General features: G+C 48.1%; 9 protein-coding genes across 9 annotated transcripts; 5 read left to right on the top strand and 4 right to left on the bottom strand.

Annotated features, from left to right (window-relative positions):
- Positions 1-1,068: 1,068 nt before the first annotated feature.
- On the bottom strand, positions 1,069-2,218 carry EV420DRAFT_1539045 (uncharacterized protein). The gene is given in 2 exon segments (XM_060473031.1): positions 1,069-2,070; positions 2,084-2,218. 1 exon segment carries the CDS (start codon positions 1,997-1,999, stop codon positions 1,118-1,120), a length of 882 nt encoding a protein of 293 aa, XP_060331452.1. The 5' UTR covers positions 2,000-2,070; positions 2,084-2,218; the 3' UTR covers positions 1,069-1,117.
- A 1,006-nt stretch (positions 2,219-3,224) lies between these two features.
- EV420DRAFT_1642206 (uncharacterized protein) lies at positions 3,225-3,829 on the top strand (the record flags this gene model as incomplete). Its single annotated transcript, XM_060477329.1, has 3 exons — positions 3,225-3,528; positions 3,585-3,687; positions 3,739-3,829. The coding sequence occupies 3 exons, from the start codon at positions 3,225-3,227 to the stop codon at positions 3,827-3,829; spliced, it is 498 nt and encodes a 165-aa protein (XP_060331451.1).
- A 1,937-nt stretch (positions 3,830-5,766) lies between these two features.
- Positions 5,767-6,526, bottom strand: EV420DRAFT_1763662 (uncharacterized protein; the record flags this gene model as incomplete). The annotated part of the gene is made up of 3 exons (XM_060480750.1): positions 5,767-6,067; positions 6,120-6,167; positions 6,223-6,526. The coding sequence occupies 3 exons, from the start codon at positions 6,524-6,526 to the stop codon at positions 5,832-5,834; spliced, it is 588 nt and encodes a 195-aa protein (XP_060331450.1). The 3' UTR covers positions 5,767-5,831.
- A 656-nt stretch (positions 6,527-7,182) lies between these two features.
- On the top strand, positions 7,183-8,087 carry EV420DRAFT_1539041 (uncharacterized protein). The gene has a single exon (XM_060473030.1). The coding sequence runs from the start codon at positions 7,653-7,655 to the stop codon at positions 7,875-7,877; it is 225 nt and encodes a 74-aa protein (XP_060331449.1). The 5' UTR covers positions 7,183-7,652; the 3' UTR covers positions 7,878-8,087.
- A 2,027-nt stretch (positions 8,088-10,114) lies between these two features.
- On the top strand, positions 10,115-10,817 carry EV420DRAFT_1677432 (uncharacterized protein; the record flags this gene model as incomplete). The annotated part of the gene is made up of 2 exons (XM_060479163.1): positions 10,115-10,384; positions 10,434-10,817. The coding sequence occupies exons 1-2, from the start codon at positions 10,139-10,141 to the stop codon at positions 10,815-10,817; spliced, it is 630 nt and encodes a 209-aa protein (XP_060331448.1). The 5' UTR covers positions 10,115-10,138.
- Positions 10,669-12,013, top strand: EV420DRAFT_309535 (uncharacterized protein). The gene is made up of 3 exons (XM_060481637.1): positions 10,669-11,073; positions 11,141-11,805; positions 11,860-12,013. The coding sequence occupies exons 1-2, from the start codon at positions 10,941-10,943 to the stop codon at positions 11,656-11,658; spliced, it is 651 nt and encodes a 216-aa protein (XP_060331447.1). The 5' UTR covers positions 10,669-10,940; the 3' UTR covers positions 11,659-11,805; positions 11,860-12,013.
- A 63-nt stretch (positions 12,014-12,076) lies between these two features.
- On the bottom strand, positions 12,077-12,957 carry EV420DRAFT_1620425 (uncharacterized protein; the record flags this gene model as incomplete). Its single annotated transcript, XM_060475573.1, has 3 exons — positions 12,077-12,373; positions 12,427-12,877; positions 12,935-12,957. The coding sequence occupies 3 exons, from the start codon at positions 12,955-12,957 to the stop codon at positions 12,077-12,079; spliced, it is 771 nt and encodes a 256-aa protein (XP_060331446.1).
- A 1,262-nt stretch (positions 12,958-14,219) lies between these two features.
- EV420DRAFT_1479233 (NAD-P-binding protein) lies at positions 14,220-15,450 on the top strand (the record flags this gene model as incomplete). Its single annotated transcript, XM_060469553.1, has 8 exons — positions 14,220-14,251; positions 14,298-14,570; positions 14,597-14,650; positions 14,676-14,924; positions 14,987-15,002; positions 15,053-15,173; positions 15,222-15,337; positions 15,391-15,450. The coding sequence occupies 8 exons, from the start codon at positions 14,220-14,222 to the stop codon at positions 15,448-15,450; spliced, it is 921 nt and encodes a 306-aa protein (XP_060331445.1).
- A 206-nt stretch (positions 15,451-15,656) lies between these two features.
- Positions 15,657-17,555, bottom strand: EV420DRAFT_1747577 (uncharacterized protein). The gene is made up of 2 exons (XM_060480201.1): positions 17,471-17,555; positions 15,657-17,407 (listed from the first exon to the last, which is right to left on the bottom strand). The coding sequence occupies exon 2, from the start codon at positions 17,389-17,391 to the stop codon at positions 15,667-15,669; it is 1,725 nt and encodes a 574-aa protein (XP_060331444.1). The 5' UTR covers positions 17,392-17,407; positions 17,471-17,555; the 3' UTR covers positions 15,657-15,666.
- Positions 17,556-17,706: the final 151 nt, after the last annotated feature.

The raw sequence follows: 17,706 nt of genomic DNA, 5'->3' as shown, positions 1-17,706 counted from the left end.
TCATATCGGCGATCCTCGAGATGGTTCAAGAATGCTTACAGAACATTCCTGTCTGTGCTCCAATAAACTCGCATTTGTATAGTTTTGACAATAATTTTAGCATCCATCGACCATATCAAACCAGTGCGATAGTTGGACCGGAGCGCGCAACGCTGCGCAGGAAGTGCACGATATTCTGGAAACCAGCACGGAAGATTCAGAATGCGAGAAAGCTCTGGTCTTTCTCCGCAAACGGTGAGTTCTGTATCAGGAACACCGAATTGTGCTCTCATTGTTTTGAGTAGCCTGTCAGCAGTGAATCTCAACAGTGCTGACTCGGATGTTGATGGACAAGGATGTGAGGACCATATATGAAAGAACAAGGAGCATTGTCGGTACTGCAAGGAGGGCAAGAGCTCTTTGAATGATATTTCGCGAACGTCGGGCTTCGGCCCTGGTCTATAAGCATGCTGCACAGCGGGCCGTGAGAAATAAGGGACTTGAACGTGAAGAAATTCGATGGATTTCATTGGAGATAGACAGTCGGGACGGCTCAGTCTCAAGTCTGTATCTGTTGCAATTGTGTACTGGAGATAACATTAAGCCTGAGGCCTGACCCTTCAAAGTGACAGTCCTGGAGAGTAGCATTCAGGTTACGAGGCAGCTGTAGAGACTCTTGTAGTATCACAATGGATTCCATGCCAGCTGGTTTGTGTCTTGTCATTATAGACCGAGATGAATCTGGCTTGCAAAGGCAAGGCAGCAGACCCTCACCTCGTCATTTATGACCATGAAGCAAAAAACGGTATGAAATAGGAGGAAGAACTGGAGTCCCTTGATGCGGGGAAAGCTCTTCATGGCGCAGGCCGGCATATTGAACGCCCGAGATAGCTGTTGTGATCTTAACATCAAATGAACGTCTGATTTAGATACTTTGCTCGATGGAGAAAACTTGTAGTTCATACGGACCATGCATACAGCTAACAGCGGCGTAAAATACCTTTACAGCTGCTCCCAAGTACAATGAATTCGATGGCAGGACATAGTTGATCAAATCAGAAGTGACATTGCGTAAGAAGGTTAAAAAATGCGGCGGTGTGAGAGCTTGGGTGACAGCAAAGAAGGCATTGTTACTGTGTCATATCATTTCCCATAGTCGAGGCACGGGCCCTGCAAAAAAGTCTACAGAAAGCTTCCACTCGCCATCCTCGAGCAGTATCCCCAAGCCACGGAATCGTCTATGACCACCCAAAAGATCGGACCTCAAAAACGTCCCATCGGGCGGCTGCCATCCGAACACATCAGAATTCCTATGAAACTTCGCCAGTTCCAATCGATCCCGATTCGGACGCGTCCGGTGGATCCAATTGACCTCTTCCTCAGTCAATGGAGTATGTAAATATATGAATATTTGCTGTAGCACTTCCCGTACGGTTATCGTATCAAAGTTACGAATAACAAGAGGACCCCATCGTCTGGGAGACATCCAGTACCGAAGGATAGGGTGTCTCGAGGTGCATGGAACGTTACGGATAGTGTCGGGTGTGAAGGCAGCTGCGTGAAAGTTGGGTAAAACAACCCCAAATGCTGTAGGGCCATTTACGAATCGCGCAGTATTGGGAGGATGAATGATGTCCCAATGCAATGCAGGGAAATGTATCTGCCCATGGAAGGATTCAAGGAAGGTATAAGGTAGTTGGCGAAGCTGATAGTACAATGCGATTTCACTGAGAGGTGGAGGAGTGGGTATTACGGGGGAAGGAGATGGTATGAAAGGCACAACTGGAGGCGTGTTAGGAGCTGGTGGATTTGCAGGAGGGCTCGCAGGAGCAGGTAAATCTGGAATGACTGGGTTAGGAGGAGTCCAACCAGGTATCACTGGAGGAGAAGAACCCCGGCTATCGAGATACTCGTGTGGGACTACCGGAGGCGTGGGATCGTATAAGCGCTGGCCCCAGTTATAAGGCATTCCGGGAACGAAAGGTACCTGCCAATTGGGAAGGGCAGCTGCTGCGAACATCGCAGGTGAAAGCGTCGCAGTGGGGTTGCGAAGATGGTTACATATGGGACAAGAACAGAACCCAGTAGAACGATGGTTTGACCCGTGATGCCATGGGAAATCGGGTGTAATCTGATTATCATCGTTGTTTAGACGGGGCCGAGCATGATCCTCATTCCGATGCCTGCGTCGACGTCGTCGATTCCTGTTACGGTCAACATGGTCGCAGCAAGTTTCGTACCGAAAGTTGCGAGGATTGTTTACGATGACTGGAGCGTTACCACAAGCAGAGCATGGGCGGATAGTTGGAGACGAATTGTTCTGCATGTTGTAGGCGACAGCGAGAGTTGTAGCAGCTGGGCAAAACCATACAGGTCATATATAGGGAATCGGGGGCCCTCCGAAGACGAGAATCAGTCCAAGACAGCAGGGGAACAAGCACACAATATCGGCCTATCCAAAGGAAGCGATCCTCCCCTGGAAACAGCAATTCGAGCTGAAGACAATGGCCGGCGATTACTGGGCCATCCCAGAACGGTACAGATACTTCGATGGCGCTTGTCATCGCAAGGCCCTAGTACCTGTGCCGCATATATACGGGTAGGCGCTGCTCATGGAAGTAGAAGGACAAGGATAGGCGATGCATCAATTTCCCCCTGATTCCGGTTTTGCCAAAAAAGGACCAAATTTTGTTTCGTCGTTTTCAAATTTTATACGACGGGACCGTTCCTAAGAGTACGAGGAAAAAATCAAAGAGCGTACCATGCTTCAAGATCAAGGTCACGAGAAGGAGAGACCCTTAGCTGGGTCTCACTTTATCAACAGCATTCCGAAATAAATCATCATCTGAAAGGGAAAAAAAATGCTACAAGAGTCGTTGAATGGCAGCAAGAACGGTTCCTCTGTCAGCATTTTCCATCGCATAGAAACGAAATTGTGTAAGTTGCCTCTTATCGTTCGTTACCCAATATACTGATACATTTTCCTAAGCATGCCCTCTAAAAAAACGCCAAATGTCTGCAAAGACGGCCCCTCTCCAGAATGATTCGACTACAAACAAACTAAGGCCTACCCAGCTAATGGCAGTAGAGGCTCAGAGGCTCATTTGGGACAAGTACTTCTCTCTCTTCAACAAAGAACCTCCTGCATTTCTACAGCGGGGCCTCTTTTTTAAATATTTCATCATTTACTAGACACGGCGAGGACCACTGCCTTCGAGCTCGACGATTACGCAGAAAAATTTGAAATGATGTCCAGGTTCTATGGTCTGGACTGGACGGACGTTTGTGATTACTTGGGACTTGACAACGACAAAGGCGACGAGCAATTCCGGAAGAAATATCTCACCTGCATCAACCTCCCAGAGTCGGTTCAGGAAGAAATGCACGACATGATCGGGCCCAGTGTGCAGACTAGTCTCCGTCCTGGCGGGAAGCTGGACTTGGCTTCAATTAAAAAGCTAGTGCCACCTGGGATTACTATGCGATATAAAGTTGATGGAAGTGATGCCACCGTCCGCCTCCTCACCTTGGAGTTGAGGCCCAAAACTGGTGAATGCGCATCAGTTTCTTGAGATGTCGATATATTTACTATCCGTTCATGGCAGGCGTATCACATCTTCACCCTCGATTCGTTGACATCGTGTTTCGATATCGGAACCAAAACGCTGATATCAGCGATCTCGAGATGCTTACTGAACGTTCCTGTTTGTGGATTTATCCAAATAAATCAGCATTTGCATAATCTGACTATAATTTTAGGAATAATCCACCACATCAAGCCAGGCCGACGACTGGACTGGCGCGCGCGATGCTGTACAGGAAGTACAAGAATTCCTGGCGACTGCCATGAAAGATTCAGAACGCGAGAACGCCCTGGTACTTTTGCGAGATAAGTTATTTTCGCCAAGATCGGGCTCCGATCCTGGCCTCTATAGTGAGAAAAATGGGAAACCGTATCTACTTGAATGCGACAAGAATCGATTCTTTGTCGGAGAAGGACAGTCGCGGTGACCTGTGTCCCAAGCCTTCGGTATCCTGTTGCAATGCTCTTTGACGATATTAAGCATGACAATGCGGTCAGTAACAGGAACATTAGCGACGTTCGCCTCTCACCTCAGTTCCGTTCGACAGCACACAAGACTTTGATGCACATGCTGTGCATAGGGAGTATCACGAGGAGCCGACGATCTGTATCATGGCGCTCAACGTATTACTTCAGGATCAAATGGCGTCGTCCATGAGCATTCGAAATTCGAATGTCGCTACGGATCATAGTGCCCTCGGAGCTCCAGCCAGGGATTCCACAAGGCTTTGTCTATCGTGCCCCGAAATTCGGGGAGCGGGCGGATAGCGAGCTGCCGGAATCACAAGGTCGGAAAACCATGGCAGATATAATAAAAGTCGTGGGATAATGTAGATTTTTCACCAGTACGCAGTCTATTGTTAACCTCTGATTCACTGCTGCAATCCAAAGATTGCGTACTGCATCTCTCGTGTGCCAACTAGACGGGTCATCGTCCCCGCGTTTGATCCTTCACTGGCATCTGATCTTCCAGATTAGGTGGATCGTCTCTGTCACCAGTATCCGCTACAGTCGAGTTGCAGATCTGTCAACACTCCCCTCTGCTGTTTTGATCTGCACTAGTGTGGCTCCAAGAGCGACCCCGTACGTGTGGGTATCCACTTTTGGCCCTTACCTTCCCAAAGTCCTATAGCTAGTCCCCACTGTAGTGTGGCTGATACCTCAACTCAAGCAAAATGTACTCCATAGACTTCGTCACTTTGCAGTGGGGGCATACACCTCTCGCAGAAAATCAGGGACCCAGACATTCCCAGAAAGCACTGATTTTGAAGGTGTTCTGTATAGCCTTCCAAAGGAATCCTCGTATCGGCTGTGATACATCCTTGTGCCGTATGAATTTCCACATCCTTAATGGTACTGGCTTGACACCATCTATCTCCTTGATTGTTGCTGTGACCTGGTCAGTTGTAACTTGCGTCGAGCGATACATCTCCATCATGATTCCTTTCATCATTCGAAGGAGTTTGTACGCCTGGCTTCAGTGGGTAAGCGTTAATAACCGTGCATTGTCGACATTAAAGTTTAAACTCATGACATATTTCCGTATCAGCTTCTAGTGCTTCTGTTTCATCTAGTAGTGCTCCTTTCCATGCTAGGTTATCTGCACCTTCATTTCCGACATCCCCGCTATGGGAAGTAGATCGGGATGCCGCGTCGGCGGAGAGCCACAACCGTGGCTTTCCATACATCGCTATTTGACACGCCCACCCATCCGCCATTCTCCCACCATCGCAGGTGGAAGGAGAGTCCGATATCGTCATTATCGTTTCGTCCTGAGTCGCCGCCAGCTGAGCTGCCCTTATCTCAGCCGTATTATTTGTTTGGTGTGCAGTGGATTCCAGGCCAGCTCAGGGTTTGCGCCTTGCCATTACAGGCCGACATGGATCTGCCTTGCAAAGGCAGGGCGACAGATTTGGATTTTGACCAGTTAGATTCTTGCCGCCAGTGACACAAAACGAAAACATATAATCTGTTGTAGACGCTCACTGTGAATTGTACACGTCGAAAAGGTCATCCGGTTACCTAAATTAGAGTTGATTTTGAGAATTACCTGGGGAATTTGCAAGTGAACAGGCCAGAAATGCTGTTAAACACACATTAGTTATGCTTGAAACAGATCTCGTAAAAGCCTGCTCTTGATCAGCGCGATGTTTCGCAGCAAATTCCGGCAGTGAGGGGTACTACATGCACATTACATTGGAGGTATACAATACTATACATACAGAGTGGTGCAAATGTCCATTGTCGCCGCCTACTGATGGAGGAAAGCCTAGTAGTTGTAGTGGGCGTTCCAGCAAGAAGTGTCGTAGTACTTGTGACCATCCTTACGGCCTTTGTCGTCTTTCTTTCCATCTTTCTTTTCGTCCTTACCATCTTTCTTGTGGTCCTTTCCATCCTTCTTGTGGTCCTTGTCATCATCACAGTCTTCTTCCCAAGTCAAGATGTCGATGATCTCCTCGAAGAGTTCGCAGATGAATTTGTCATCGGATTCATCTTTCGAATAGGCTATAGAAATATCAGATAAAGTTGACTGTGAGCGAGTGAAGATCAGACGTACCTTGGCAAGAGTTACATTTGTCGTCCTTCTCGCACAGGTTCTTGCAATCTGAGTAAACGTGAGTGAAAATGATCAAGAATGAAAGATAAAAAGATAAACCTACCGATCTCGTAGGAGTTCTTCTTGACATCCTTGTGGTCGTAGGGAGTGTACTTGCCCTTGTTCCACCCCTTGAAGTCATTCTTGTGCTCAAACACCGGCTCCCAGGTGCAGTCCTTGCGCCCGTGGTCCTTGTTGTCGTAGTCCTTGTTGCCGTAATGGTAGTATTTGCTGCCGCCGTCATTGTGGTGGTCTTTGCCCTTGTTATCAACACCGCCGTACGTGCCGTCCCTAGCTTGCGCGGAAGTCGAGAGGACGGGGACCGCAAGAGCGGAGAGAGGGATGAGGGTGGCAACTGAGAAACGCATTGTGATGAATGAGGGTGATTTGTCTGAAGAATATTGGCAATTTCATAGCCCTTTTATATCTCTGAATACTAGAGAATCTTTTGCGATGTAAAGTGAGTGTCTCGACTAACTGGGAACTCGAAGAACGTCATATTGAAACAGTACAGAGCACAAGATGAGGAAGGTTTGTAGCCAAGCATAATCTAAACCAAGACCTGTCGAGCCGCAAGGGAGCTTCCAACCAAATACGGTTTGGGCGGGAACGTCGGTCTCAGAGGTAGCGGGAATCTTGGAGAGCGGCCAGCCTTAGTCTCATCAGAGGTGAAAGAGTTGATAGCTAAAAGGAAAAACATTTTAGAAATGCCAAGGACGTCGAGCGGATTCATGTTCGAAAGTCGCCAGAGAGTGTTTTTCAAGGTTTACGCGTTTACGGGCAAGCCTTCTATGGTTCAGCAAGGAAGGAACTTGGATATTTCCCAACGGAAATAGGTGATCACGCTTACTGTGGCTTACCTTGGCAGCAGCAAGGATGAAACTAGAGCAGTAGAACATTTGTCGTCCGAGTAGACGAAGAGTCGGAGAAAGGCCAAGGATCAAGCAGTTTTGCCGACTTGCCGGCTCGTCCCGGTATGCCGGTTTTCTTTCCGACGGCCGCCGGTTCTCTTCTTGCTCGGTCACCAAACACTTGCGCCCTTATTTTGCCATACTTTCTTACAGCTACAGCCAAAGGCTTTCATCCCTCTCATCATTCTTTTAGCGCCAAGTACACTGGTTTGGAAACGCATACCACACGTACTTAGAGGACGACCCTTCGTTGTGGCCTATGATTAGCGAGGCATTTGCGCGTTTCGTAAAACTCTATAATTCACTGACCAGATCGCACTTCTCCGAAGACCTACACTGCTGGGATTGGTCAATACATTTTGACTAGTGAGGCTCCTCTGCCTGTGAGAAATTTCTCGGAGTTTGTCCCTATCGCTAATTCATGACCTCGGTCCTTCGATACCTTCGCGCCTGGACACGTTGACGGTATGACCAAGATGGCTCCTTACGCTGGTTGGACTTGGACTTGGATTTCAATGGGGCGCAAATAGTTTGTGGGACAATCTCTTTGATGGAAAAAAGTGAGGTAATCTGAACCACAGCGATGTCCTTTTCTGTCTCATTGCTGCATGCAGGCATGCGATGTGTTACGCTATGTTGTGATTTTACAATGTTCCTACATATACTTTCAGTTCTGTTAGGACAGATATCTTGTCTCCCTTCTGTACAATATACTTCAAGTAGTTCCAAAAGTTGCCTGGAGAAAGCCTCTCACCATAGGTCGTATTTGCACAAGTGCTTGCGATACGACTTCGAATGCCCTTGTTGACACGAAACTGGTCCGAGCGTGGGAATGCTCTTCAAAATTTCTGCTACAGGGCTCATTTCGCTATTACAAGTCCTGCTCCAGGAACAACATAAGGAAGCTTTCGAATGCGTATAATGTTGCGTACGGTAACATACAGAGAGCAATAGAGCGAAGAATCTACATCAGTTTACCCTGATTTTTTTCTGAATCGAAAACTGACGATACATGGCGGGACAAAGTTACCACAACAAACACCATCTCTTGCTTTTGTACCACCATCGTCGATTCGCCCGCCGACATTCTTTCCCTTTCCGCTCGCTATCGACAACAGCGACAGGTTGTGAAGGAGGTTGAGCTTTGTATAGAGTGCGTGCCTGTCTCTCAGAACACAATTTTCGCTGACCTTTATCTTAGTTTCTAGCAGTATCTGCCTACTGGAATAAACAGTATCATTTTTACACCTTGTACCTCATATATGCCCCTTGCGCAAAGGAGGAATACGTATAGCAGTTAATTAAGTGCCAATGCACAAACCTTGAAGCTGTCTGGCTGTCTTTGCGCAACAAGTAGTACGTGGACGCAGTGCTTCTCGTGTATTGCATCAACTCATAGCTGGATTAGCAAGCCGCGAGAAAAAAAGGGGAAGCGGACCTGCTTGAACTTGAAGAAAATCGATAGATTTCATTGGAGGATAATAGTCGGGATGGCGGGGGTCTCAAGCACTCGTATCCTGTTGCAATTACGTGCTGGACTCTTTGACGACATCAAGCATGACAATGCGGTTAGGAATGGTACTATTGGCGGCGTTGGCTCCTCACCCCAGTTCTGTTCGACAACGCTCATGTGTAAAGAGGAATACGGCGCGCTGACGATCACTGTTTCATTCAGATATGAATTCTCCATTACTATGCGGGATCTTCCTTAGCTCTTCAATTCAACTCTGAGACTACGGAGCAAAGGGTGGCGGCGTCCCAGTCTTGTCATTGCCTTTCCTCGAGACTCAAGAGGCCTGTGCGTGCACCATGATTCAGTAGTTTGGTTCTGTGATGGAGAAGTACCCGTCTTGTCCTGAGTTGCTGGCTGCCGGAGGATCGGAGGGTTCATGTGTCTGCCTCGCCCAATGGTGAGTTTCCTCCATCTCTTTTTTGTCTTTACGACATTCTAACGTTTGCCATTGACCCCAGTTTCAGGATCGAAAGACACGTTGCCTTGTGCAGGGATATGTTTCTGGTATCGAACTCTGCGACGTAATGTTGCTCTTCTTGTCGCGTGCGGGGCCATCTTCGATGCATGTAGACTGCTTCGATCAGGAACCGCCGCCGCATAGGTAGCATACATTGGCTCAAAGGCCGTGTATAGATGATGCACTCAATATACTTCAGGATCCTTCAGAGAGATCAGTCGCATAGATAAATGAACGGGAAATAGTTGGGAGTTTGCCTATAGATGTTCCCAATGTTAGGGTTGGATGCGAGGTTTGTATTCACTCTTCTTTCGGTCACTTGAATGCTCACCGTCCATTTGCTACGTAAAACAGACATCTACAAGCTGCTCTGAGAAAGCTTTCGTATCCCATATATTCATGGTAGGTAAATCATCGATAGAATCATGGTGATTGGCAAGCAATTACGTCGTGACCTGCTGTCCAAAGACTCAACATGCCTCTCGAAGATCTTTCTGGTGCCGCAGTCTCTAGTGGATCCCGTAAATGATGCGCTCTCGTTAAGTTTCGTGGACTGCAGTTGTGCTTGATGAAAATCTTATTGTTCTCGAACAAGTATTCCGATTCCGCCGTGCATCCAAAGTTCCGCGGGAGTATTCGCGTTGTCGTGTGACTCAAAAAAGACAGAAAACTCGTCTCCTCCCCCTTCATAGTAATATACACTTATTCTGGGGAAGATTGGAAATATTGCACAAACCGATTTCTCGACTTCTGGCTCCTCGACCCGGAATATCGTCGGGCCAGTCGAAATGAGTGTAATCCAAGTGTAATCTGCTGAAAGATCCGGATATCGATGAGCGCTGTGGCGGCCAGGCCAGTCCAGTCAATAAATTCGTTGTCATTGCACTGTGCCTTGGCGGCATTTTCTGTTTCACTTTGATTCGGTCGCGTCAATTAGAGCCAAAGTTGGAAAAAATGTGAACCTAGGCCACCGGGGAATGCCGGAGCTTGACGCGTCTGTGGCAGCTCAACGGCCGAGTGGCGGATCAGCAAAGCCATATAAGTACTGGTTCAAATAACTGGCAGCCCTTACTCTCTTACGACCTTCACGATTACCACCATGCTCGTCCCCTTCCCGTCCTCGAGCCCTGTGCTGTCTTCTTATATACCCAGTATACCAGACGAGGACGAGGAAGAGAATACGGTTGCCGATATTTCTCGCTTTCCAACCGATGATTCACAGCACAAGGAAAACATTCCCCCTCGTCGCCACCGTCGCCTCTCTCGCACGACTTCACTGGTGAGCTCAAGAAGGCCACCGCCGCCATTGATGCGCAAAGCTTCGTTTCATCATCCAGATAAATATGTGAGTTATCAGCGTTATCCAGCCTTTTAACGACTTACATGTCACTCAGCAACGCCTCCAAAAAGCTGCAGTAGCAGAACCCCAGCTCGACTTTAAAACTCTACTCGTTAGCAGCATACGTCTCAAAGACCAGCCATTTTCCGACTCCAGTTTCCCTCGACTATGCTCCAAGAAGCTCCCACCGCCGCCTATCGCAACCTCCCTATCTACCCTTCAAACCCCCCCACTCACCACTACAACATCCCAATCTTCCTTAATGTCACCCATGACACCTCGCACGCCCCCTTCTTCTCCCAAACCTAAACCCTGGCGTGGTAACTCAGCCCTACCGAAAAGGCCACCCCTCCCACAGTGGGACCTGGTCTATCCAGATCTAGCGGTCAAGAAGACGGTGCTAGATGCGGAGATCCCGGAAATACTGGAGGCAGACTGAAGCAGCAGTCTGCATTCATGGACATTGTCGAATGCCTGGGTTTTGCATTCTGATTTCATTGGAAGCCTTCCCTTACGTATGCTGGTTGGTTGGATTCTTTGTTGTAACAGATCGTAACTTATAATGCAGTCGGGTCCGTGTGAGGACGCCACACGAGACCCGTTTATTTATTTCGTACCAGCATTTAGCATTTTACAGCTTATTATTTTGCCCTCGAGCAAGCCCCTTCACTTTTTTCTTTGCTTCGACTTCAATTGTGCGTTATACCAGTTATTTGTTGTCGGGACCAAGGAACATCATCATTCACTCGGCTACTTGAACAGATCAGGCCCGATGTGGCGACCGCATCCCCCATTTCTGTCAATTTGTCGCCAATTTAAGTATTCTGCACTTCCTGCTTATCATCATCAATCCTCGTTCGTCTTCTATGATTGTTTTAGCTCTCGCGATCTGGTCTCCCAGCAATTCATTCAACGAGCGGCGCTTTCACTTAATGGTTAATTCCCGAACTGAGGCTTCATCGGAGGACTCTGAGCCTGTGCTATTGTCCCTCTTGTCATGGACCGACTTATGCTCCGTGCTCTGCTCCGCAACGTCTCTAGCTTCTTCACATGGAAGTCTTGGGTACCAATCAGATATCGCTGAAGACTTTCCGAGCTCGGACCTTTATTATCGAAGCCCTTCTCGTTATCTTCCTTTCGCTGTTATGGGCCCCGACCCTATGCCTCGAGGCTTATCTCCTGAGAGAATCTCGCATTCCTGGACACCGATTCCGACTAAACGGCGTCTGGCGTTACCCTCCTTTATCAGCAATTGTGGTCCTGAAGTAGGGTATCACTAAAGCGGCAGCTTTGCGTCGTAGTATCATCCTGAGCAAATCTCAGCCTGCCTTGATCGAAAGTGGAAGAATACTGTTCAACGTAAGGATCCTTCTATGATGTTGCGTTATTCAGGTCGGCGGTATGCGCTTGTCGGACTCTTCTCAAACGTGCGTGGTCCATATCATTTCACATTCGAAGTTGACCTGGCTATTGTTAGGAAGTGCTTTACAACATATGCTTACCGCACTGCGAAGCAGGATTCCATTATTTGGAACACCAGGGGCCGTGGAACTTTCAGGGAATGGCCGGTGATCTTGCAAAGTATACATTATTCCCTTTTATTCCTACAACAACCAAGAAAAAAGCCAACGTCGACAGCAAATTAAAGCGTACAGAGCAATAAAAAAACATCAAATGATACCTTGAGCACGTCATCGCTCAAACCTTGAAAACTCTCGCCACTGTCTCAAATCTCACGTCTTCTAGTACGGCCCTCAAGACCCCTCCTCTTCGTGTGAGCGCCTCCCTACACAAATCAATGCCCCATCCTGATACGACAACAACCAAAGCAAGCTTTACACTACCATCGCACCGACGTATAACAGCATCGAGCTGCTCGTCATCAGTGAATATCGATGCATATGATGGTGGTAGCCCCACTTCAGCCGCGACAGTGCGGATAATGCGTCTCGCACGAGAAACCAACTTGTGATTCGACGCATTAAGGTCGATCATCTAATGCCGACGACGCATGAGCGCTTCACACGCCCATGACGAAAGAAACATACCAAATTCCCGTATGTTTTTCCCAGCTTTATCTGAACGCCTGTTGATATCATATTAAGGGCCATCTTGGTAGCGGTGCCGGCCTTCATCCTTGTGCTCCCAGTGATGACCTCTGGTCCTGTAACGGGATCGACGACCACTGTACAGTTCCTCTCCATTCGAACTGCACTTGGCCGAACGCAGACAAGGCCTATAGTCAGCAAACCGAGCTCGCGCGCGCGCTGGAGGGCACCCAAAACATACGGTGTACGCCCAGATGATGTTATACCGATCAGCGCGTCATGAGAGGTTGGGAAAAGGGCGTCTAAGTCCGCCCATCCTGCCTCTCGCGAGTCTTCGATCGCGTCTCGAGCCGTTCTGAGGGCTCCGTCGCCTCCGGCTACGAGAGCGATATACTGCATGTTATCTGCAGCGAACGTTGGTGGAAGTTCAGCCGCATCTAGGATGCCTAGACTGTTTGTTGTACCATCAAGCCAGGTTGATCCCCCTAACCGAGAAATAAATACGCACCGTCCACTCGACCCAGCGCCCATGTACAGGAGCCTTCCACCAGCCTCAATTCTCTCTACTATAGCATCAATAGTCTCCGCAATAGCCGGAAGCACCTCCGCGACTGCTGGAGCAACCAGAGCATCCTGGTCATTGATAATTTTGCAGAGCTCAGCCGTACTGAGCGTGTCGATATCTTTCGACACCGGGTTCCTGATTTCGGTTGTCAGAGAGGCTAGAGGGAGTGTCATCTCGATATTGAGTGGTTTGGTGAGGTGCTTTGGGCGATGATTCGTGGATAGGTGCTTAAACATGGCTGATGAATAGCAGTGGGGGTAATTTCAAACGACGCGATTAATTATTATCGTTGGCCAGGGCGTGCGATATCGCTCAGTGGCACCCCTACCTCTCAACGGCCGACGAGTCATCAACATAGGTTTTCGGTTGTATCGGTGCTATTGCGTTGTAGTGGTGGACGTCATTGCTCATGCCAGAGCAATAGGTGCGAAGCAATGGTTGGGGCGAGGAAATGTCAACATAGTAAGTGCCGGGATCTGGACCAATTCTCACTGTCGCTCAGGCTGCGAAAAGGGTTAAATAGATATCGCAAAAGCATTCACATCACCTACAGGATCTCGTCTCGTATCTGCATGTTGCACATGGACCATTGGCTCTCGAAACGGAAGGCTATACGTGTGGCTTCGGAATATCCGCGGGAACCTATGTCATGACCTCGCTGCGAAGACATCGAGCCAGTCGATATCGACCAAGAGGAACTGCTACCGTTATCGACGAATGCTAGAACGTCAAGTTTACTCACCCTCGTAAACTTCTAGCCAAGACACATCGTATCTAATGGCAATAACAATACCATCAATTTTTCGGAGTGCCCTCAGACCTGAGTACGGAGCACCGGTGAGCCATTGCCTTGAAATCGGGAGACGTGCGACAGCGGCGCGCTTGTCTTGATTGGTAGTCTTTATGCGCGTCGATGTTGCAACTGGATCGTCGTCATTCTCCCGCAGTTCTGCTTGAGGGCAGGTTACCGGGCCGTTCCTCCGGCCTCTTTCGCCACGGTCTAGCTGAGTGGACATCCAAACACCCACAATTAGCTTTTCCAGCCAGTCTTAACGCTCCTTTTACTCTTCGCTTGAAAATGCCTGTCCAATGCTAGCAATGTCATTGTGAAAGAAATGTGAAAGAAAGCATCGTCCCTACATCAAGTTCAAGTGTGTCCAGTGTCTCAGGGTAGCATCGGCACCCGCGAAACAGCGCGCTTTATTCCCGTGCTGGGTTGTCACGAACCATGTCTCCAAGAAAAACGGTGCTAATCACTGGGTACGGCAATCTCAACATCATGGTTGCTTTCCCAACTGTCCTTTAGTTGCAGCACGGGAATCGGTAATGCTCTTGCTCGCGAATTCCATGAACGAGGCAAGTGGGAATGGTTACCTTCTAGGGGTACATCCTTAAGCCCTCAGCTATCAGGTCTCGTCGTCTTTGCTACCGCCCGCAATGAAGCGGTACTTTCGGATCTGCAGAAAGCAGGAATGACGACGTTCGCTCTTGACGTTACAAACGACGAACAGATTAACCGGGTTCGAGACCAGGTGGCGGAGATGACTGGGGGAAAACTCGACATATTAGTCAATAACGCGTAGGCCATAATTGTCTTGTCCTTAGCTCGTACTCATTCTTGTATCTAGCGGCCAAAGTCCGTCCATTCCCTGGCACAATGTCTGTCTGACACTTTGAATTGCAGCCTTTCTGTCGGCCGCTATCGATCTCGACATGAAGGAGGTTCAAGATCTCTACGATGTCAATGTATTCGGGCAATGAGGATGGTTAAGGCATTTGTACCACTTCTCATTGCATCAGGTGACGCATGCATCCTTCAAGTTGGTAGTGTGGCTGCCGTGACACCGTATCCCTTTGGCTCCGCATACAGCTCCTCGAAGGCAGCTCTCCACGCGTATGGGAACACACTTCATGTTGAACTGTCTCCATTCAAGTAGGTGTGTTTCTTGGTTCTGCTACCATGAATTCCTGACGATAGATTTCCCGCCACAATAGTATAAAGGTTGTCAATGTAAGCGTCCCATCCCTCTTGCTCATCTCTAGTCGTTTACGCACTTTTAGCTCTGTACTGGCAGCATGAAGAGCGACATCGTCGAAAACAAGCTAAATCCACTCCCTAACCATTCGCTCTACAAGTCTCTCGAGCCCATCATCCTGGCGAAGCGAAGAGAAGTATCTCAAGGTGGCCCTTGTTCAATATTTTGCATGTCTCTTATCTTACTGTGTGCAGGAGGTGCCATTAGTGCTGAACAGTATGCTAAGGACGTAGTACAAGAGGCTCTCAAAACTTCTCCCAGAGCATGGTTTGTATGGATATTGGACACCTTTCTACCTCGCACCGCCTTTGTGAGTACTAGTGGAAGACTGTTCTCATTCTCATTGACAAATAATATTATCAGGATAACGTGATGAAGAGATGGTATGGTTTAGAGCATATCAGTTCTCGTAGTCAGCTCTAGGCTTCTAGTGCAAGAGCGTAATCAAGCCTCTTGATATTTTGGCCAATGTTCGTCGTATTGTTCTTTCATGACATGATCCATTTTGAATATAGTACCCTTAAAGGGAGTTTATATGAAGACAAAAGTACTTAAAAGAGGTGTAAGGATAGAAGAAATAAAAGTGTTATCAACGATATTTTTCAGAAATATAAGCCTGAGTGCACCTAATGTTCAGTCTCACTCCCCCTGAGGAATTTTCTGCGTGGTTAAAACAAATTCCAATCCTTCCGGACGATACAGGTCCAGACTAGACAGTACAACGATATCCAACGCTTCGTTTTCATCCGGATTGTCTTCATCAGTGAACCAACAAACACGAACAGACTTGAGCAAGCCATTCCCGGGCCGTCGCGACGCAACCATAATGACAAAATTTTGTGATGTAAACGTCATTTCTGTACTGAGATGCAGGCTGGATAGCCGGGGAACAATGGGAGTAGAGGATGGTTTGACTGTGAGTTCATCCAAAGTCTGGTCGGTGATCGCATTGGGACCAACATCGACGAGCTTCAACAGCTCTAGGGTAGGCGTGGTTCGAAGAATGGAGAGGAGGTCTTCTTCTGCGATGAGACCGTGGTCGAATTCAAGAACTGTTAGAGGGCTATGGGACACATTGATGGCATGTTGAATGGCTCTAAAAGCGTCTTCATCGTCTGGCTGAATTGACCCCACTGAACACTTTGCTTTGAAGATGGAGAGAGACGGTAGCAGGAGTCGGTCGAACAGCTGAGGAATGGCTTCATCACTGCTGGGCCACGACGTCAGTGCGAAGTCTTGAAGCTTTGTGCATGCAACCCGCTCAGCTTCAAATTCTACCGAGCATGCTTCACAGACCAAGTCACAGCTTGTCAAATTCGTCATCAATTTGAGGACTTCTAGGAATCTAGAGGGGTCGGGCCCTGGATCTTCATTCTTGTCATAAGCACAAGAGATGCTGCAACGAGTGATCTGCGCCCATGGAAGTTCAAATGACATCGCTGGACGTTCGACATCTATAAGCGCCAGGTCGCGAAGTTTAGGTGCATTGCAGACCAGTTTTAAATAACTGTAATCACTGATGCTAACAGCATTCGTGCAAAGAATGGAAAGAGATTCAAGGGACGGCAGTGGTAATTGCAGCGAAGGAATGGCAGAGAGCATCTCCGCGGTCATGGAAAGGTGCAATTCGTGCAATCTGTTAGAAATCGAAAAAAGTAGTAATTCGAGGGAAGATGGGAGTTTCTCGTAGTTGGAATTGTCGCCATCGCAAATAGAGAGGGAGAGTAAGGATTGCTGAGAACGGGCCAACTGCAGGCCCAGACGCCGAATGAACCCATATTCTCCCTCTGAAAAATCATCATCTGTGATGTAAATGTTGACGTGCGACCATAGCTCGGGGAAGGTGAGAGCTACGGTCCTCCAACGCCGCGAAACCAGTTCAATGGTCCATAACGAGTACGGAGCAGGGTTAAAATCCCACCAAAAAGTGTCTCGGTCTGTTTGTGTGCGCTTCATTGGAAATTCGATTGTTTCGCGAAATATCTGAAACAGGATTTCGGGGGGAAGTCGTCGAACGGCGCTCAGAAGACTTTTCTTCTCCTGTATCTCCACCAAAACTCGTTTGCGCTCCCCGAGGAGAGTAACCATCATCACGTCGGCCTTTGAGATAAGGTTGACCATCTCTTGACGAAAAGCTCCAAGGGCAGCGGTGCGCAAATCTGTGGTTGCGATTCGCTCCTCGTGTTGAGATATAATGCCTCGAATAGCATCAGCTTCGGCTGGTAATGGCTGGTCATTCGAGCGTATTAAACGACTCAGATCCATGTTTGTGAAAGAAATATTCTCCGAGACGGTATTCTGAGGGGTAAAATGATGGTTTGGACACGAGCATCCTGTACAGGGCATCCAACTTGAAGTAGACATTAATATCCAACTGTTACTGAAACATGAAAGAGCCACTCAGATATTAGTCCGAAAAAACCTGCGACATAATAGGCCTCACCAGAAAAAATTGAAGATGAATAAGAATATGGTGACGGCGACGATGATTTTCTGATAGAAGCTGAAGAAGTGCGGGAGAACTTGGTCAGGAAACAAAACAGAGTGCCCTTGGAGTGTTTGTCTTATTCGGCCCGGGGACCCGGGTTTTCAAAATCTGGTCGGTCCGAAATAGCCGTACCGTGTCTTGCTCAGACAAATACCATGTTCATCAAAGAGCCGTAAACTTTATCTCAAAAT

This window comes from Desarmillaria tabescens (assembly GCF_030435595.1).
Source record: "Desarmillaria tabescens strain CCBAS 213 chromosome Unknown EV420scaffold_15, whole genome shotgun sequence".
NCBI lineage: Eukaryota > Fungi > Basidiomycota > Agaricomycetes > Agaricales > Physalacriaceae > Desarmillaria > Desarmillaria tabescens.
This window is presented reverse-complemented; position numbering and strand designations above follow the sequence as displayed.

Coding starts and splice junctions, on each gene's coding strand:
- EV420DRAFT_1539045 (XM_060473031.1), bottom strand. CDS start 1,999: ATGTTCGCAGCAGCTGCCCTTCCCAATTGGCAGGTACCTTTCGTTCCC.
- EV420DRAFT_1539041 (XM_060473030.1), top strand. CDS start 7,653: ATGTCCTTTTCTGTCTCATTGCTGCATGCAGGCATGCGATGTGTTACG.
- EV420DRAFT_309535 (XM_060481637.1), top strand. CDS start 10,941: ATGCAGTCGGGTCCGTGTGAGGACGCCACACGAGACCCGTTTATTTAT. Junction 11,074..11,140: donor TCTTTGCTTCGACTTCAATT/GTGCGTTATACC, acceptor CTACTTGAACAG/ATCAGGCCCGATGTGGCGAC.
- EV420DRAFT_1747577 (XM_060480201.1), bottom strand. CDS start 17,391: ATGTCTACTTCAAGTTGGATGCCCTGTACAGGATGCTCGTGTCCAAAC.